The 20643-nt window shown below is 40.4% G+C and overlaps 3 protein-coding genes across 4 annotated transcripts; 1 reads left to right on the plus strand and 2 right to left on the minus strand.

The window, feature by feature from the left end:
• Window positions 1-3660: 3660 nt before the first annotated feature.
• ppcdc (phosphopantothenoylcysteine decarboxylase) lies at window positions 3661-9658 on the minus strand. 2 transcript variants are annotated; one of them, XM_034589251.1, is made up of 6 exons: window positions 9530-9658; window positions 9260-9495; window positions 8149-8244; window positions 7623-7751; window positions 7365-7533; window positions 3661-4301 (listed from the first exon to the last, which is right to left on the minus strand). In XM_034589251.1, exons 2-6 carry the CDS (start codon window positions 9401-9403, stop codon window positions 4213-4215), a joined length of 627 nt encoding a protein of 208 aa, XP_034445142.1. In that variant the 5' UTR covers window positions 9404-9495; window positions 9530-9658; the 3' UTR covers window positions 3661-4212. The 2 variants fall into 2 exon arrangements, with proteins under 2 accessions (XP_034445142.1, XP_034445141.1); XM_034589250.1 differs by lacking the exon at window positions 9530-9658 and having other exon boundaries at window positions 9260-9522.
• hacd3 (3-hydroxyacyl-CoA dehydratase 3) lies at window positions 9559-13960 on the plus strand. The gene is made up of 11 exons (XM_034589249.1): window positions 9559-9737; window positions 10762-10804; window positions 10899-10972; window positions 11077-11241; window positions 11360-11405; window positions 11586-11696; window positions 11803-11930; window positions 12076-12188; window positions 12714-12820; window positions 12901-13032; window positions 13132-13960. The coding sequence occupies exons 1-11, from the start codon at window positions 9660-9662 to the stop codon at window positions 13206-13208; spliced, it is 1074 nt and encodes a 357-aa protein (XP_034445140.1). The 5' UTR covers window positions 9559-9659; the 3' UTR covers window positions 13209-13960.
• On the minus strand, window positions 13613-20639 carry ints14 (integrator complex subunit 14). Its single transcript, XM_034589248.1, has 12 exons — window positions 20575-20639; window positions 19489-19773; window positions 19294-19401; window positions 18177-18332; window positions 17318-17436; window positions 17083-17225; window positions 16908-17000; window positions 16339-16483; window positions 16077-16210; window positions 15637-15752; window positions 14418-14483; window positions 13613-14332 (listed from the first exon to the last, which is right to left on the minus strand). Exons 2-12 carry the CDS (start codon window positions 19708-19710, stop codon window positions 14099-14101), a joined length of 1536 nt encoding a protein of 511 aa, XP_034445139.1. The 5' UTR covers window positions 19711-19773; window positions 20575-20639; the 3' UTR covers window positions 13613-14098.
• Window positions 20640-20643: the final 4 nt, after the last annotated feature.

Raw genomic sequence — 20643 nt, forward strand, 5'->3', positions numbered from 1 at the left:
TTAGTTTAGGAACCTTGGACCTGAAGCTGCCTCATACTGCACTTACACAATGAGGTGAACTACACAATGAGGCAAGGAGAAAGTCAAGGATTAGTAGTACACACATCTGTTATGACTTCAGAGGGAGAAAATGAAAATGAAACTTTAATTTAAAAAAGGGAAGAAATAACGAATAGAGAAAGTTTGTATAAATGTAATGGTGCTGAAGGCTCCACAGCAGCTCTAATAGAGATTCACCATTTGTTGGACCCAGACTAATATAGTTAATAATTGACTTCAGTGACCAAAGTTAAAATCAGGTCAGTCATTATCTCAGTAGGAATGTGTTTTTCCTATTTTCTTTCTTTTTTACCTCATGTCCCACATCTTAGTTAATCCATGAGCACTGACACACACATGTACAACACACTTCATTTTTACATTTTAATAGTACTGGTAAAGTAGTTTGATAAGATCATAAAGATGAGACATATTCAATCCTAAACCTAAATTCTTCCACTTGATTTATTCTCTGAATGAGTTCATCTCCTGTTGCACTTGCATCATTCCAGTCCCTCTTCACCTGTGAGCCGGAGTCTCATTTACGGGTCCCGGGGGGGCTGCAGTAGTTTGGTCTAGACAAGTTGGTGGCTTCCATCAGTCCCCGTGGCCTCGCAGGTAAAGAGATGCTCATCAGGGGGGTTTGACTGAGGAGGGGAGGCAGGGACTTTTCCCCACTGAGCACTCTCACATCTCCCCCATTTCCAGTTACCATGGCATTACAGCTTCAGGCGAACCAACACAGGGCGTCGAGGGGCTAACAATGTGCCATATGGGTACAACAACACAGGTCTTCAAACGTAGAATGGAAAAATCATGCTTTAAACTTGTACAGTGTTATAGTCAGTTTTAGAATGATGTTTCACAACTGGAGAGGGAAATACACACAGGCAAACAATGCTGCGTTCAAAGACACAAAAGTGAAAAGCTGTAGCCAGGGGCAGAAAACCACAGGTTCTAGATATTTTATAGAAGCATACTGTATGCACAGTTAAATGTCGAGTACATAAGAACTCATAACATCCATTTAGCAGATAAAACAAGGTCAAAAAAATTCATTTAAAAAGGGTTTCCCGATTAGTGGGTTTATATCCTTGCTGTGGATGTGGAATAGCTGTGAATCAAAGATATATGACTTTAAAATAGTTTTTTTGTGTAGTATCCATAACTAATGCAAATAATATGTAAACAATATGTAAATATGAGTACAATGTGTCATTTGTTCAAGACACAATGCAATTTATTCATTCCCTCTCGTTCCTGAGTTAAGCAACACAATGTTTACCACTTTTATGTCAATAAAGTGTGTGGTGGTCACACAAGGGGAGAAGCGGCCAGTCTCTGAAGAAGGAGTTTCTGATGAAACACTGGGGAACATTCCCAGAGGCCAGAAACTACACATCAAGCCTTGACACTGCTCAAGTTGCATCAGTCACATCAGATGCACCTGAATGTGCACATATTGGCACAGAGAACAAGATAGCATACATGTAGTGGTTTGCACAGAAGCTAATGTTTAACCTAGGCCATACAGCAAAACAAATTTAAAAATGCATTATTATGCATTTTGTTTCTTAATCTTAAATTCTTAATCTGGTAAAAAAGTCATATTTTGTCTATATATATATATATATATATATGTGTGTGTGTGTGTGTGTGTGTGTTGTGTGGGTGTGTGTGTGTGTGTGTGCCTCAAATCTCTAATTTAAACCTTATAACTATACAGTACACAATACAATAACCTCTGCTTAAAAGTACCCATATTTATACTGACTAACCCACACTTCCAGGTAACCAGGTGTGTCAGGTGTAATTTTTACTTCCTGCTATTGATTTTATTCATTATATTTCATAACCTGAGATGTGCTACTCTAACATTGTAATTAGAACAACAATAAATGTCCCTTGTTCTCCGCTCCCCAGATAACCACCAGATGACCTGATGAAATAAAGTTAAAAACATTTGGAGGTAGTGAGTTATGTGTTAAGCATGAAGGCTGCTTTGTGATGAGTGGGCGCTGCCGGGTTAGTCTCTTCTTGTTTTTTTCATGTTGGGTCACATTCGACTTCATCTAGAATTCGAGGAATGCAGAACAACAACAAAAAGGTTTGATGGAGCTGGGTGCGATCATATTATCTGTGACAATGTTCAGAAAGGTCTCGCAATAAATATTGTTTTTTGATAAACAGGAATGGAAGTGGCAGGAGAGAGGAGCAACATGTTTTGTCTTAAAAAGCACAGCCACAGCCATATCTGCGGTTTTGGCGATTTGACTATAGTTGTGAGAACACAGTGTTTATTCCCATCATGCCCACCTTGCAGGCCACACACCCTCCCACAGTGCTGTCAAGGCCACGGTGACACTCCCTCCCCTCATCCCCATGGCTGACGTAACTTGCCTTTCTGGCCTCATTAGCAGAATCACACTTGCGGCAGCCAATCGCAGCAGGACAAATTATGGCTCAGGGTAGGATGCTTTTCGTTTTGCAGAGCCATTCACACGGCTCCATGTGCTGCAAGCTCCACAGCTCAACAATAGCAAAGCCCCACGGGGTTATTTGCAAACCAAATTTCTCCCCTGTTTACCTTGGAATTGGTGGCAACGGAGATACCAAGATAAAATATAAGAGCATAGAGAAAAAAACATAAGCGGAACAAAACTTTCAAGTTTATACTTAAAGCCCCCTTTTAGATTTTAGTGTTTGTGAATGAGACATTTTGCAGCTATGTTCTCGTCAACTGTTTTAGGTTTTATTGAGGATTAATATCTGGAGCTCTAGTCTAAAATGCATGTGATACTCGTCCTTCAAAGTAATAGGAGCATTCCTCCATTCCTTTCAAGGTTGAGCTCCTTTAAATGACACAGTCGTTACTCTGCTTTTTCTCACTGACACAATATAAACAAACCATTGTCTGGTTTGGTTCAACCTGCTCTCGCCTGTCTTCACGTGACACAGTCCAGACTGGTACGTTTCACTCTGTTAGGAGATGGAGCCTTTTCACATAGATAAACATGTCTAACGCTAATGTGAACCATTGGCTTCATCACTTTTCACCTTTGGTACTTGAAGTCATATTTTACCCAAAAGAAAACCCCTTTTTGAAAATGCACCTTCCTCCTCGTGGTCTCTCTATGAGATTATTTCTAAAATCAAAAGATGTTTTCCAAAGGTATTACACATCTTGTCGGCACAGAAAAAAGTGCACGTTTGCTGAACCACGGCTGCAATTAGCACTGCAATGGTCACTGAGGCCTGCGTACCTCAGTTAACAGTTTTGATGTGTCACTGCAGTAAAGCCCCTTCCTGTGAAACTGCCTTAAGGGGCCATCTAACGCTGCTTCCCCTTCTCATAATTAACCCCATAGGCACCATGACAGCTACGAGACGACGTTGTTCCCTATAAAATTACATGCAAATGCTTTTAATAATTTTTTGTTATTGCATAATGACTAGTTTGCTGAAGCACACCTGCAGTATGCGACGCAGTGAACATTTGTTTCTCTGCACACTACCGGATCTAATCTAATCTCATAATGAAACACAAAAACAGTTTTTGTTTCAATGTGCATTTTGCTATTCAGGATAAACAAAAGAAGATCAAATGTTCACAAACATGGCTGAAACTTCGTAAACAGTATTTTTAATCCAATGTTTTGTATTTTACTTTTAATAATGACAACATTTATATTCATCCTCCTGTTATAAAAGACACAATTCCAATGTGAAAAGCTATAACCACAGTGACCATAACTGCATTGATTATTTCTGTATTAATCAAGCTTCTTTAAAAGGAGCACATTACTACACACTCTTTCAAGGTGAAACAAGGATGACATGCATAGTGAACATTCTTGGAGTTGGAGTGACAAGACAGATCTGTGTGACAGACAGACATTTAGACTGTAAAAACACTGTAAAAGCCTGAACTGCATTTCTCAGCTCATGTGTGTCAGCCTCATGAAGTCAACAATTAAATTCTGCTTTGTAAACAGAAATGGAACATTATACATTTTAGTGTGAATTGGGAATAAACATGTCACTGTCGAAAAGGGGAACAACAAAAGAGTCAACGAGATGGAAACTAATGACCGTCGGCTCACACCAGCCAAGAAGTGAGGTGGTATTTTGAATTGGTCTTTGTCTGCATGTTACTGCAACATGACGTGGCGTTCAAGTTTTCTCAGATGACTCATCTGTTCTCTGAAGATACTGTTTCACAACACCGACAATAGTTGACACCTCTGCCATGCCGCCTTTACCTGAAACAAAGTGAAGAATTACTGGTTCCACCAACAGCTTCTGCAGGGAGGGGACAAATTATTCAAATGATAATGCAAGCCCTCGTGCACGTTCTCCACACTCACAAACACACTTTAATGAATACATGTACTGTATTATATCCTGTACTTCTGCATGGTTTGCATATCTCTCGGTGTGTGTGGTGTGTTTTGATAGAATTCACCAGTGAATCAATGAGACAAAGAACTATGAGAAATCTTGCCTGTGCCAAGACTTTCACTGTTACACTGCTAATAATAACTTTACACTCCCTGTTGCTTCAAAGAAAAAGGTTCCCAGTAGTTCCCACTACAGAAAACACATTTGACATTAGAAATTGCTCTAAGTCACCACTTGAATATTTTTGTTGATATATGATTCTTAAATTCTTTTTTCAATCTTCATAGGCCTGCTTTTCCATATGATTTTCTTCAGAAGAATAATTGTTTTTCATTACTGTGGTTTGTGCAAGCATTCAAAATTGGGTATGATCCTACATATGCAGGGTGAATTTTTCGTTGCATCACCACAACACATATGACAAAGGAATTTACAAAACTGAGGCAATATTCTTGCCAGCAGTTTCTCTCCTGCTGTCAGTCTATGTACATGTGTCGTTTGACAAATTTGAACACTGGGCCAGAAACTAAGTCTAGACTTCTTTTCCAACACGTGTACTTTGCTATTACTGGAGTCTCAATAGTTGGTTAAACGAATTTACTGGTTGGTTAAACGAATTTACTGGTCAAAGATCAATGCAGTAGAGTTCATTCTCTCACAAGATGTAAACCCGAGCTGGTTCCGGAACCCAACTGAAGACTGAGCTTCAAACCTTCTGCTTATATTGCCCACCCTCGTCTCTGCTCTCGCCCTTTCAGCCAATCAGGAGGTGGGTGTCTCCACCTCCTTTCTGGTTTAAAACATCTGCCTTTTCTCAAATATAATGGAATCATACTTTTCTAAATTTAATTTGTCTCCCCCATACAGTTTCACAATGGGTCGATTCTAATGGCGCAGCGATTGTCTTGGAGCGGCCTCTGTTTCTGACTTTATTAGATTTGGGAGATGTCTAACTGCATTTTATACAAATGATTTAATTTCTTCTATACTGGATATATTATAATATAATAATGATCTATGTATGGGCTTAACCCGTGTGGTGGGTGCTTGTCATCAATTAGTGTAACAAATAATCAATTGAACATGCTTCGCTGAATGAGTGCAATTCCTTTCAAGAGGGACTGTCCCAATGGCTGTTGTTATTTAGACAATTTCAATGGTCATACACAGTATTTAAGATGCTTGTCAAAGGTTTTTCCACAACAAAAACGATTGCACAGTCGAAAGTTACCCTTGAGATTTGTTGCATGTTCTAATCATTTAATCAAATACAAAAGATAACAAAACCAGCTAGTGCTTTGAATGGGTGAACCTGCCAAACTATAAGAGTGATAAACAGATTACTATGACAATATCTAAAGATTAAATTCATGTTGGGGCAGGTTAGACTAAAGGCACGTGTGTCAGGCTGTGTGCCAAAAAGCAGCACAGAACATAATATAGTTCTCAATTCTATAAGAAGACAAAAAGAAAGTTTAGAGGATGACAACACAAAGTGGTAAAACACCCTCTGCACAAGAATCTATACAGATCACATACCAGGTTAAACACATGTACTCTGTCACACCAAAATTAGGCCATTTATGCTGATTACTTAAATGCAGGCTGAAACCATTTGAAAGGATAATTGACGTCTTCTCAACTGCCAGTAAATGAGTCGCCATTTAAGCTTGTTTTTCTTGTGTGTAACATTCCTTCATCTCCATGTATGACGTCATGTGGCCGAGGATCGCAGGTGACAGCCCAGCTGCTCTGCCTGCCAAAGGCCCCAACAATGTGGAGAGCGCTCCTGTGGTCCAACCAAACACGGGGAAGGGCCAAAAGAATTAGGTCCACTTCCTGCCGAGTAGCAGCGGAAGGCTCTTGGAACACTGAGTCTGGGTTATGAGAACATGGGAGTTTGTTGTGTATCTCGCGTGATAGACAAACCTGAACGAGGCACACCTTACAGGAGACTGAAAAGTTCCCATGTAAACTGGGCGTGCACACAAAAACTGTCTTGAAGCAATTCTCTTAACAGTTGAGCAGCATGAGTGTCGTCTATATTGCACGTATAACCACATCCAATGGATGCACCATAATGTACAGTCACCCTAACGATCACACAGAGTACATCACTGCAGCAAAGTGAGAAGTTCAAACACTGTGGAGGAAATATATACGTGGCTTATTTAATCAACAGCAACAGGGGAAATTACCAGTTTTGAAACCTGTTTTTACACAACAAATGCTGCTGTTCCAGAATAACCACTCTTTATACACAAAAATGATTTTTTGTATCTGTATATTTATCTGAGTGCAGTGTGTCTTCTTATACAACTTTTACCTATGCTGTTCTGCCTGTTTTACCACTTTACTCACCATTGAACCATGGATGTCGTGCTTTACCCTTGTACTTCTTATTTTAGGATTATAACTACTTAATACTCTATTTGTACATGATTTGCAGACTTAAAAACTGTTAAAGTAACAATAAAATCTAAAATTAAAAGTTTACAATGCAGTTTATTACCTCCGCCAAGGAGATTATGTTTTCATCAGCATTTGTTTGTTAGCAGCATTACACAAAAACTACAGGACGGTTTACAATGAAACTTGGCAGAAGGATGTGATACGGGTCAGGGAAGAACCCATAAAACGTAGAGCCACGTTTTTGCTTTCTTCAACATAGTGAGTTAAGGTGTTATTTTTTTTTTTTTAATTTTCACCTCTAGGGAATATTGATGGATCTTGATGAAAAGTTTGATTACATTTTCGGGGGACTGTTAGGCCTTGGCAGAGGTATTGAGGTATGAAACATTGAGGTACTGAGTGTCATTCGAATTCAAACTGTTGCAGTTAAACTACCGATTGAATATTGTTGGCATTCTAATATCTTTTTTCCTTATTCTTTTTCCTTTGGGTTTCCTTGCATTAAAACTCACCTTCATCTCCACATGCTAACTTCTTAAATATGCAGGGGATTTCCACATATCCAAACTCTTTCAGCCTGGATACCTGCTGGGCTGTAATGGGATGCTGCCACATGGCTGTATTCATCGCAGTGCAGAAGAGGAGAGGTCGAGTGCTATCCCAGGCTCTCACCACACACGTCTGCCAAGAACAAACACCAATCACAAATCAAATAAAATAAATAAATATTTGCCATTATAATTTGTAGGTAAGCGGATACAAGTTCTCACCAGCAGATTGTCACAAATTCCATTAGCAATCTTTCCAAGAGTGTTGGCATCCAGGGGAGCAATGACAAGAAGGTCTGCCCAGCGCCTGAGCTCAATGTGGAGCACAGGGTCAGATCTCTGTGTCCACAGCTACAACAGAAAAAAAGCTATTACCCACCCAGCTGACCAGAAACGGACTTCCTCACTTCTTTCATTGAATGTATAAGCATTTACACTTCAGAGTTTCTCAATACTTCCTGTCCTTTGTGCATGTTTCACAATTATCTGTAGGTTCAGCATCTGGAAAGCTGTCAAGTCACTATACTGGACGACTGATGCCACACTTTAATTCATTCAATGTGGTTTCGAGTGTGGGATTAGATTATAATTTAATTTCACGAGCCTGACGGGAGCTTCAAATAATTTGAAAATGATAGATGATATATATAGCACATCCATTCATTTTGATATTTAATTAAAAATACAAATGAAAAAAATATCAACAATCTGGATAATGGATTACTAGGATATTGAACAAATTTGTTACCTCCCACTCATCCTTGTCGCTGTAGATTTTTACAGAAATGTCTGCAGGGTTGAAGAAGTGCTTGGCATGCTCCGTAGTGACGACTCTTACTTCCACCTAAACCATAAAACAAGACATTCACAGGGTTTTAAAAAAAAATAAGTATTTTGCTGTTTTTCTACAGGGTTGAGGATTTACAATTTAACATACCATATAACAATTCTCACAGAATTGTGGGGTTGGATGTGTGTAATAACACTGGGCACCAAGAGAATCCTTTCCTATGATATCTCTCGTCTGCCTTTAGGGAATATCTTTGAATTTGAACCGTTTTCACATGGACTCACGAACCACGATAACAAGACTGTATTGCTGTAGTGCGGCTGCTGTGGTTGTATTACTGCTCGACAGATGCAACACCTCCATCTTGTGGTTCAGATGCGCCAACGTACTGGACAGGCTGAGAAGCTAAGCAGCAACACCTGCAGACACCTTGAACATCCTATAGTGCATCAGTGAGCTGACAACAATGGCTGATCTTGCAACACTTGTCGTTTTTGTGGTGTACGGTGTGTGCATAATCAATCAAATCTTTAAATATGTAAGAGAATCTGCTTATCTTACTGAGATCTGAAAAAGCGTGGAGTAATCTGCAAATGTGTATTCAGTGTGTGTGTGGGTGTGGTCAGATTTTATGTCAGATTGTAAACGTGTAAATAATAATGCTTTGGCTTCACTTTTGAGGAGTTGTCATGTCGTCCATCTTTTCATACAGTGTGTGGTTGTTCCTTGTGTCATGCCCCACCCCTCCACAAAATCAGATCAGTAGCTTTTGAGTTATCCTGCTTAGAGACAGACAGACAGACAGATAGAAACACAGGCAGACAGACAGACAGACAGACAGGCAGAAGAGACAGAAAGACAAGACGGACAGACAAGACAGGTAGTCAGACAGTCAGACAGGAAGACAGGAAGACAGAAACTTAGAAACACAGGCAGAAATACAGGTAGATATAAAACAGGCAGACATAAAACAGGCAGACAGACAGACAGGAAGACAGTTGGGCAGACAGACAGACGGGAATAAAAACATATGTCCTCTTACGGAGGTAACAGATATGGAGCAGCTCACCCCAGAGAGCTGGAGAAGCTGGGAGACCAACAGAGGCAGCTTCAATGCTGCGACGCTTCCGGTCACAGCAACAAGTACACGGAATGTCCCGGGTGATTTCACCAAATCAGTAACTTGCCGACTGCCGTGTTCCTCTGCCTGCATGTTGGACGTGGACTAGAAGAAGCTCCTGGGGCTCGGGCTGTGTGGCGGTGCCGTGAAACCACCTCCACTTCAGTACTTCCGTAAACATTCGCAGCCGGCCAATCAGAGGAGAGCACAACATACAGCTGTGACGCGCGCGCGAGCACGTCGCTACGCTGACGCCCGGTGAGCGCGCTCGTTGACAGAAGCTTCCTGCTAATCAGGAGTTAGCATGGAGCGAGGAGCCTCCATTCACCTTTAACTACACGAACCCACGATGCCGCTCACACCGCTCGTGTACTGGGCCCAGCGACATGAAGACATTTACCTGCGAGTGGAGCTGACTGACGCTGAGGTGAGCGAACCTGCGTTCACTGCTCCCACTGCTCAGCTGACAGGCTTTGATCTACAAGAGCTGTAGATCAAAGCTCTGCCTTATGTCTCTAAGAGTAAATATTATATTGTATATATATATATATATATATATGTGCGCGCGCGCGTGTGTGTGCGTGCGTGCGTGCAGGTAGGTAGGGTTAGGATCAGTTTGGGCTGGGGATTAGATATTCAGCTGTGATGGGTAAGGGGCTGGGGGAATGCATTATGTCAGTTAATCTCCTCTATATCTAATCTCCAACTTTAAAAAGATAAGTGTGTGTGTGTGTGTGTGTGTGTGTGTGTGTGTGTGTGTGTGTGTGTGTGTGTGTGTGTGTTTACGTGTGTTTACGTGTGTTTACGTGTGTGTGTGTGTGTGTGTGTGTGTGTGTGTGTTTACTCGTTTTTCTTACTCCTTTAAGACATTTTCCAGTATAAACACTAACCTTGTCAGGACCAGTGGTCAGTCCTAATGAGGCATCAGGCAGACTTAATATCCGAGGTCCGGGTAAAGGTTAGGGGTAAGAGAAGGGAGAGACAAGAAAGTGTTTCCTGTCAGGCACACAGATGGGGTCAAGGTGGTTATCTGTTACTTCACCAAAAGATGTTCTCTCACTTCACACCCCAGGCTGCAAGGAGGAACCCCCTCCAGCACATATTTGTATACTGTTCTCCTTTCTAAAGTCAGGCGTCATAGTGGTAGAGTTAGTTTTTTATTGCACCATATATTACTGTGCTGTTCCTTATACAGTGATCCTAACAAGAGCCGTTAGGTCGGGTTGACTGAGTTGAGGGAGTTAAGGTAGGAAATTATTCTGGCTGGTAATTGAGTGTCACTGTTATTGCTGGTTAATATGTTGCTATTGTAACCTTAGTTTAACTTATCTGTCTGTTAAAGGTTTGATTATTATCTATGTTCTTTGGTATCGTGCACAGGAAGTAACATGATTTTTGAATTCTCACACTGCAGGAGGAAGTAAACTCATCATCTGTGTCTGTCTTTGCAGATTATCGATGTCCATGTGCGGGAAAATGTTCTTCTGTTCAGAGGTGAAATATGTTTCCTGTACATCTGACTTTACAAACAATGTATCATTTTTAAGTGTAGTTGTGACACTGCTCCTGTGTGGTATTTTGTGTGTAGCCCAGGGCCATGGTGCAAAAGGACAAAATGAATACGAGTTCAGCCTCGAGTTTCTCTCACCAGTAAAGCCAGAGGTGTGTACCCATTTTTAAAAGTGTTCATAGATATGTAGTGTTCTTTCTTCCTAATGATTTCTAGTTTTGCTGACTGTGCTCATCGTATGACCCTGTGTGCTCAGGTGAAATATAAGTCCACCCAGCGGCAGGTAAATATCACAGTGCTGAAAGAGCAGCGTGGCTGGTGGGAGCGACTCACCGCGCAGGAGCGTAAACCTGTCTTCCTGACACCTGACTTTGACCGCTGGCTGGAAGAGTCGGACGCAGAGATGGAGATCCGTGAAAAGGTGAGCTTAAAGTTGTATCTTGGACACACCACCAGTTGCATTTAGCAGCTTTGTTTTTATTAAATAGCAAGAGACTGAAGGTTTGTGTAAATGTGTTCTGTTTATTTATTTTGGAAAGGAGGAGAAAAAGAACAAGCTGAAGGCTGCGAGGCATAAAGAGGAAGGTGAATACAAATATTGACTGAAGGAAATGTCTCTGTTATTACGTACAAAGCCTGATAGCGGTTTTAATGTAAAACTTTTTTTTTTATCATATTTGGTTAAAGTTTGTTTATATTTTCGATGTTTTTATTATTTGCATCAGGCTCCTGTCATATTCAAGTTCCTCTTTTCTAATGTTTCAGGGTTTGTCAGTCTGAAAACAGGATATCTGTTTCTATATAACCTGGTGCAGTTTCTTGGTTTTTCATGGATCTTTGTAAACATGACTGTGCGCCTCTTCATCTTTGGAGAAGGTGAGAAATTGTAATGCTAAAGTCTTTCATTATTTCTCCTCCATTGATCAGTTACTTCACAAAAACCTGGTAAGACCTTTCATTTGTAAGACTCCTCTCATTCCAGAGTCTCTCTACGACACATTCAACTCCATATCGGACGTGATGTTCTTCTGCCAGATCCTGGCATCAGTAGAGGTCCTCAACGCTGCTTTTGGTGTAGTCAAAACAGGCGTTGTTCCAACTCTTATACAGGTATATGAAAATTTCAGCTTCATTCAAATTCAAAACAACCTTATTTGTCCCCGGAGGGAAATTCAAATGGTGTCACAGATGAACTGCAATTCATTTCTAGAGTGAGTACAAATGTATTAATTAGGGCTTTTGTTTTTTTTACAAGGTGGTTGGAAGGAATTTCATCCTCTTCATCATTTTTGGAAGTTTGGAGGAAATGCACCACCAGCCAGTCGTGTTCTTCGTTTTCTACCTGTGGAGCGGCATCGAGATTTTCAGGTAGGTAAGCGCCTGCCTTGTGATTGTTCATGGTGAGCAGTCATGTAGGGTGGACTCCGTAGGAATGACGGTTATTTTCCGGTCAAAGTCTCAACAAACAGAGAATCCAGAAATCCTCTAAATGTTCTGCTACTGAATTGTTTCTCTTTAATGTAATTTGTCGACAGTTACCAACTGCTTGACAACACAAGTCTGTATCTATAAGTATTGTGCTTTTAGCTTTAGATTCTACCCACTCAGCAACATTTGCCTCTAAACAAAACCAGTTATGCAAATAATCAACTGTTGACACAAGAAGCATTGTCAGTAAAACCGTAATATGTAAATTCAAACTGCAGCTTCACATCACAGCCAAACAAAGACTCCGCTTCACAGAGGAATGGTTAATGTTTACCAACCCACAGATATGAACAGTTGCTTTAAGGATCAACATGTCAGTGATCAACATTTAGATGGATTCTGTGGATGGATTCTTGCAACACGACTTGTTTCCTGCCTAAAACTAACGTGATGTTTTAATCTCAGGTATCCATTTTACATGCTGGGCTGCTGTAATACCGAGTGGGAAAACCTCACATGGCTGCGGTACACAATATGGATCCCACTGTACCCACTAGGTGTTCTAGCTGAAGGTGAGTCTCTCCACATCTGAGTTTATATAATTCTCCACAAAAATAAACCGAAGTTAATCTCATCTCCCTCTCTCCCGCAGCTGTGGCTGTCATACAATCCATTCCCATCTTTTACGAGAGCAAACTCTTCAGCATTCCTCTGCCCAAAGCCATCGGCACCTCCATCAACTTCTCCTACGTCCTGTACGTTTACCTCGTTCTTATGGTGCTGGGTAAGTCGAAACATTGTGTAAACCTCTCGACAAATATTGTGTTCTAATGTCAAGACTTTTTGGTTTGATACCAACCTGTTGGTCCTTCGTCTTCCTCAGGGCTTTTTATCAACTCTCGTCACCTTTACAAGCAGAGGAAGAGGCGTTTCCGTACCAAGAAGAGGAAAGCAAATTGAGACACCAATAACATTCCTCAAACGCCTCTGCTGCCTGCTTATTTCTGAAGATATCTTTAAATGATCCTAACAAACGATGATCCCGTCCAATCAGTGATGTTGTGAAGATATCTTCTGATTCCCAGCTTGTTTACGATGGATAAAATTACTTCCTTTATAGTTAATGTGAACATCTTAATGATTATTCAATATTTAATTCTCACTTACTGGTTATTGATTTCTAATATGAATTTAGTAGATTAGTGAAAAGCTGTAGTAAGCCATAGACTTTGATGTCCTATATTAATGTTTTTGTATGTTAGTGCCGTGGTATTTTGGGTTTAATACATTGCAACAAGCACTGGTCAGGAAATCGTCCTGTCATCATTTGATTTGTGTATTAATGAAGAAAGCAAAACAATTCGGAAGTATTGTATATGTTATTATTCCAGATTTCTGATCCATCCCACAAACCTCAGGGAAAATTACACTGGTGACTTTAAATACAGAAACAGTCATTTGTCCCTTTTGCTCAATGCTAACTTGCTATGAAGAATTTTTATTTGTATCCCTTCCTAATTCTGCTGATCACGTGAAATTTAGAAAGCAAACATTAACGGTCACTTCTCAGGTTTCCTGTAACTGTGGCAGTTATTCCACACTGAATAAAATTGAAATTTGTATCTTGTTAATTTGTGAAAAAGATCCTACAAACTAACATGTAAAAATATTATGTACACGCAAACGTTTTTACAAATACATCATTATCTACATTTTTGCCATGTTAAGAGTTTCTGTAATCCATCAGGACTCGTTTCCATCCTCCAGCGTTCAGCAGGTGTGGTCTCCACCTGGTCCACACAGGCTGAAGCTGCTGTATCTTAGTCCATCATCCCCAAGTCACATGTGGTTTAGCTGGAGAAGTCTGTGTGCATGGGGGCGATATTCTGATCAAAAGCAGCATACTGGGAATCCCCAGTGCTCGCCAGTTTGAGCTGCTGTGCGGCGTGGGAGAGCTGGAAGGCAGCGTCGGGATGGGCCGAGTCGGGCAACATAGTGCACTCTCTCTCCAGCAGATCAGCCACTCCCTTCAGGAGCTCCCAGAAACCGAACGCCAAGGCAGCCTTCCGCAGGCGGTTGAGCTCCTGACAGGTTCAAATAAATAACAGTGATTTAAATTGTGAAGTTCAGCTGTGTTTTCAAGCTTGAGCAGTTTTTAGTCAAACCTACCTTATAGAAGGTCTGAGTTTTATCTGGTAATTTTCTTGCATTCCTCAGAATCTTCTGCACATCAGTCTGTAGAATGACAAGTAACCCAGAACATGTGTTTAATAAACAAGAATTATAATTAAGACTCATTACTATATCACATCATATGGGATGTATGGCAGAGATGAGAAATTCCTATGTTAACAACTTGCGAGTGGTCAGGTCATCAGAGCGGTTGTTCAGTAACAGTTAATTACAATGTAGCACCATATTCATTTGTTTTGGGGGTTATTACATTTTACCAGCGACTTTCCTAATGAGGTGTCCGTATTTGATTTATTTATACGAGAACTCAGACATGACTTGTGAGTAACCATTACCCAGGTTCCACTGCAGAGAGGTCATGCCTGTGATGCTACAGACTGTGTTGGACAGCTCGGTATTTTCACACAAGAATCTGCTCATTTGTCGCAAAATAGACGAGATACATTTTAAACTTCTTTGCTTCAGTATCACACAAAGGACCTTCTTTGATTCATTTTGTTGCAGACATTTCTGGTCTGGGCTTAGTCGTTACTGAATCAGAATGACTACAACCAAATCCTACAACCTCAGACTGACCTCCACTACAATCTTCACACCATAAAACCCCCATTTCGGACAACACACAAAAACAAGGGACGCAGTTCATCCAAACAAACTTTTAACCTGACAAAAGAGATATATGACTGACACTGTGTATTATTCAGAAGGAACTGGTTGAAGGGGTCATCAGGCAATGCCCTCTTCTCGGGGGGGGGGGGGTTATCAAATAGAGATATCACAGACTAGGCCATGAAACCACATTCCATTCTGAGCTGAGACCCAAATCATTTTATTGAATGTCTGAAGCAAAGTGACAATGATTTAAAAACTTTCTATAATTTGTTTAATATTGTTTTATAATTGTTTTCAGGGAATTCCTGCACAAAAGTTAGTGTTATACCCATATGTTGGTTAGTTTGACTTGTCCGGGCTCATTTATACATCAAATCTGTGAATATATAAGCTGCAATGCATTATGGGGACCCTTGCTCTTAATAATGGCCTCTACAATGACTCTAATCTTGGATATTATATTTGCATTACCATGTTATGAAAAGGTGTTTTGTCCCAATTCTTATAGAAGAATCAAAAGACACTATTTTTGTCACTTCTCCAAAGACAATAGTGCTGTGATACATCTGTGATTTTAGTTTACCTGTAGTCCACTGGCCTTTATCCACACAGTAACGTTCTGGGCGTAGCTTCTTTTGGCCGACGGCTGCACGGGAAAGGGACTTTTATCATCCTCTCCATAGGGATTTTCAGGAGCCTCTGAAATAGCAGAGAAGTTATGAAACGTGAATTCTCCCGTATCGCAATCAAAGCAGCTCAACTTTGTTCTACAACTGTGTTAATCATTACCTGCTTGATTGTGAACACAAATAGTCCCTTAGGAATAGGCAGTCGTTTACCTATGCATAGGTAATGTTTTCTAAGTTACATGAAAATACAGTTTCATCATATCCAAAAACGTTATACTACTACATAAAATGATGCCTTCAGCAATGATGATGTTTATGAAAAGTGTGCTAATGCGTTTTTTCCCCCCTGTGAATCTGCAGACAACATTCTGTTTGTTTGTCTGTGACAGTTTACCTGAGATTGGTCCCAAATATGAGATCTTGCCCAGCCAAGGCAGGGGCTCTGAACCAGGCTCAAACAGAGACATCATCAGATTGGATTTCTTCTTACTGTCCGCTTGAGAATACAGCATACCATACCACTCTGGCCTTGGGGGGAAAAAAATAGATTTAGGCTATTTATTCATGAAAATGTATCAACTCATGTATCTTTTAAAATTTTAATGGAAACAAATCTTGTGAATATGTTAAATATAATCAGCTCTGTTGATTCTCACCCCAGCTGGACCAGCGCCACCATGCCCTCAACTTTCAGACTGCCGTGTAAAAGGACACAAAAATTGGGGCTTTTTCCTGCCATCTGACTGGCAGAGGGTTCCTCCTCAAGCTCATCTGTGGCTCCTGTTCCGACTTCATCCACTTCTGAAATCAAGCAAAAATAGTACATGTTGCTAATAACATAAGATCTGACATGTAGTATACTGAGCCCTTTGATTTGAGTCTTTGAAATAAAAAATGATGTGTACATGTTAAGTATGACTGGTAAACATCAGAATATATTCATCTGCTTCGCAAACTATTTTAAAGATTTTTCTTCAAAATGTATTTACTCTAACTTCTCTGGTGCAGTATCAGCAGCTTGTTTGCAGTTTCTCCTAGTTCATTTTAAATATGTATTACTGAACAATCTGAGCTAACACTGTGGATAATACCGATTTAGAAACAAGAACATTTAAGTGTGGAGGGTATACAATGCAGCTGAAAAAACAATTAAAAGTGATCTGATGATCCACAGGGCATGACGTACAGCGGTTTACTTAGAGTAATAAAAGTGTTCAGCACTAACCTTTGTTTACAGCAAAAGGCAGAACCAAGTGTCTGGATATAACAGGAGGACTGGCAATATCAGCAATTTCAATGAAGCCCACAATTTCCAAATCTGAAACACACATGAAAATTACTCTGTAGAATGATAGTTTACATTTAACTCTAAATGAATAAATGTGAAGCTGGCTGGGTACCTGTATTGACTGCTCGTGGCATGGGCTCCACCTCTTCATCCACCACAATAGGCTCAGGTCGAGGGAACACCTGAACATCTGACGACAGGTTCCCACAGTGCAGGACCGCATGGAAAGGAGAGTATGCATAATCAATCAGCCTCCTGGAGATAAACAAAGATGTAAAATGGTATAAAAGATGCTTTAGGAAAGAAAAAAATAAGATACAAGTTAATTTACCCAGTAATAGTCATACCCAAACATGGCCTGTACACTCTTCATGCAAAGTGGTCCCTCCATAGTGAAGATCTGTCCATCCCCCCCACTGAGGCGAAGGAGCTCCTCCAGGTTGTCCATGGAATCAGTCATCTGTAACTGCAGGTGCACAAGACAGGAAGTTGCATTTGTAACAGCAATCAAATGTAACGCAAGATTCCAAAATTATACAGAGATGCATATTTGAAAAACTGATACGCACTGGACACAAATGTGAGACATATAACACTGTAGACATTTTAACATAATGTGTCAATACAGAATTACTAAAGGAATAAAAAACATTTACAAAATTCTCCCATGGTCACATCTTGGCTTCCTTTAATAATTTAGAAATCCTAAGTACTTCACCATGCAAACACTGTATTGACACATTGACTCTTGTTTACAATCAACAAACATGTCTCTCAGTGAACTAATAGGATGTTCAGATCTTTTTTCGCTTTCATCCCAGTTCAGGGAAGGAGACATGTACAACTTCAAAGTGTCTAGTCAGCTAATCAGTAAAACAGATGCCCCATAACCACTACAGTCTCAAGGAGTCACTGACATTTCATAAACACATTCATGAATACTATCATCACTCTTTCTGATTCTCCTGCAAACATGGCAGGTTGACAAAACTGACAAACTGCCAATGTTTGTCAACTTTAGGATGTAAAGGATGTAAAGACCCAGTATAGGCCGTCACTTTAAATCCTGTTTATAAGCAGCTGCTTCAGGTTGCATGGTTTCTGATAAAAATTCCCACTTGGTATTAACCTTACTGCATTTGGATAAAGATACAAGTAAACAGAAAAAAACTGTTGAACAGGAAACCTAAACAAGGTTATTAGTACCTCCTCTGCATTAGCGACACACATGATGTACAGTTTGGTGGGGAAAGGGAAAGGAAGTGGGAACTTCTTATCATCCGCACGGTGCTTCAGTGTTTGGAGAGCGTGGCGTAGAGAGCCCTTTCCAATACCAAGAGATCCATCAGTAATCAGCATCAACTAGAGGTCATCAAAAAGAGGAATACAAAGTGAGATTAATATTTGTAGGGTTTCTGCACATTACAAGTTAAAGGTTCAGTGTGTAGAATGTAGTGACATCTAGTGGTGAAGTTTCATGTTGCAGCTGAATACCCCTCACCTCACCCTCCCCTTCCAAACATGAAAGAGAACCTGTGGCAGCCTTCAGTTGTCATAAAAACACAAAAGGTGTTTAGTTTGTTCAGTTTGGATTACTGTAAAAAAAAAACATGGTGGCCTCCGTAGAGAGGACCCGCTCCCAAGGTAAATATAACGTGTTTAAATATAAAGGGCTCATTCTGGGGTAAAGAAAACAACAATTTGTACAATTAAGATGAAACGCACAAGTGAAAATATCACTAGGATTATTTTATATTCAATTTCTGCCGTTAGATCCCTTTCATCTAAATCCTACACACTGAACCTTTAATATATTAAGACCATAACAAATTAAATCTATGACAGAAAGTCTAGTAGAGAATAACCCTTGAAACAGCAAGTTATCTCTTAAACTACAGTCCGAGACAGTAGGTATCTATAGTCTTTCCCACAAGCTGAGTGTATTGAGATAAATTCTGACCAGGGTGTTTGTAAACTAACTAATCATTTTAATGTTGATCTTGTTTGAGATTTTATAACAGCCTGCTAACATCTGTATCATTGAGAAAGACCTACAACACATGTAGACACTGAACACCGTGCATGCCACAAACACATTTCTTTAAAAAAAAATGGCATTAATAATGGTTAACATAATTGAGACCTACCTAAATGTATTTAAGACCTACTATGAAATATTTTACATATTTAAGACTTTTTAAGGCCCAAAGTTTAGTTTCAATTTTTGTTTTGTTTCAATGCAGTGTTTCCCCCCCCCCCCCCCGTGGAAACACTGCATTACTACTCAGAGGAGTGATGAAAGACAGAGAGCTTTCCAAAGTACCTGACAGGGACAGCCACTGCCCCACTCCTGTTGGACGACGTTACTAACGCCTTGAAGAGCTGATTCCACACAGGTCTTGTCATAGTCTTCCAGGCTGCTCAGAGCCTCCTGCACAGAAAAGGACATATTCATTAAATATTCCCTCAAAGCTCAGGTGAGAGAAACCTTCCTTTTGACGTATGAGGCCCACTTTACCTGTAGCGCATTGTAATCTCTGGTGAACGGCACCAGCAGCTCCCAGAGGGAAGAGAAGGCCATCAGAGCCGTGAACTCCAGACGGTAGTTGGAGGCCATGTGTTCAAACAACATGTTGAGTCCGTGCACAGCCAGGTTCTTCCTCTGAAACTCCTCGCTGCCATCCAGTGACACCGGCCGTGTCATGGACAGGGACACGTCCATCAAGACTACGGTAGGCATGGCTCGCTGCTTATACACTCACAACAATGCAGTGGACTTAAAGTGGCCTCCAGTGTGCTCCCACTGAAGGAAAAGACAAGAAGACGACAAATGTGAGAACGCCACAAACACAACACTGACGTTCATAAGCTTCTCATCATGTATCGCGATCGTGTTGGCAGCTGATCGTAAATCATGATGGTGGATCCTGATAGTCGTGGTGGATCATGATGATGGATTGTGGATCATGGTGGCATCTGATCACGGACTATGATTACAACAAGACTACTTGACATACAATACGCCAACTCACATATTCCACCATTACTGACAATAACTCCTCAATTCATTTCTTCTCAAGGATGTTGTAAATAATGATATTTTGCTGATATTCATAGTTACACGCAGCATTTATTGCACTTCCCCTGTTAATAGGGTTTTTTGCTAGTTTTTCCTGACTCTAAGAGTAAAGCCCAGAGGATATCGCACCTTGTTAAGCACTATGAGACAAACTGTGATCTGTGAATATGGGCTACAGAAATAACATTTGATTGAGTGATTGATAAATGAAATGAGCAGTCGTCCGTTATCTGGCTTATGACGCCACAGTAGCGGTATTAATGTCAGCGACATCACAAAACAACCATTCAATGACGTTCAAAGCTAAAAAGAAAGTGAAGGACACATCACAGCAGAGAGCTGGTGGCTAACAGCTGCTAATTTAAGCTAGCGCCCTGCAACAGAACGCCCAAAAGACCAAAGTAAATAAAGGCCCAGTTTCTATTGAACAAATATAAGAAAATAAACAAACACACGGTTCAAACTTTGTGTGAACTTGAATTAGCAGAGAGTGAAATCAATAAATATATTAAGACATATACATGCCATTCAGTGTTTCGCTCGCCATACACTTCTGTTTTGTGCTGGAGTGAGCAGCGCTATTTCCGTCCGGGT

The sequence above is a fragment of the Hippoglossus hippoglossus genome, chromosome 6, assembly GCF_009819705.1.
Source record: "Hippoglossus hippoglossus isolate fHipHip1 chromosome 6, fHipHip1.pri, whole genome shotgun sequence".
NCBI lineage: Eukaryota > Metazoa > Chordata > Actinopteri > Pleuronectiformes > Pleuronectidae > Hippoglossus > Hippoglossus hippoglossus.

Coding starts and splice junctions, on each gene's coding strand:
- hacd3 (XM_034589249.1), top strand. CDS start 9,660: ATGCCGCTCACACCGCTCGTGTACTGGGCCCAGCGACATGAAGACATT. Junction 9,738..10,761: donor TGGAGCTGACTGACGCTGAG/GTGAGCGAACCT, acceptor CTGTCTTTGCAG/ATTATCGATGTCCATGTGCG. Junction 11,406..11,585: donor TGCGAGGCATAAAGAGGAAG/GTGAATACAAAT, acceptor CTAATGTTTCAG/GGTTTGTCAGTCTGAAAACA.
- ppcdc (XM_034589251.1), bottom strand. CDS start 9,403: ATGCAGGCAGAGGAACACGGCAGTCGGCAAGTTACTGATTTGGTGAAA. Junction 7,534..7,622: donor GAATTTGTGACAATCTGCTG/GTGAGAACTTGT, acceptor TGTTCTTGGCAG/ACGTGTGTGGTGAGAGCCTG. Junction 4,302..7,364: donor GTTAGCATGTGGAGATGAAG/GTGAGTTTTAAT, acceptor ACTTTGTTTCAG/GTAAAGGCGGCATGGCAGAG.
- ints14 (XM_034589248.1), bottom strand. CDS start 19,710: ATGCCTACCGTAGTCTTGATGGACGTGTCCCTGTCCATGACACGGCCG. Junction 19,402..19,488: donor GAGATTACAATGCGCTACAG/GTAAAGTGGGCC, acceptor TTTTCTGTGCAG/GAGGCTCTGAGCAGCCTGGA. Junction 17,437..18,176: donor GTGTCGCTAATGCAGAGGAG/GTACTAATAACC, acceptor GTGCACCTGCAG/TTACAGATGACTGATTCCAT.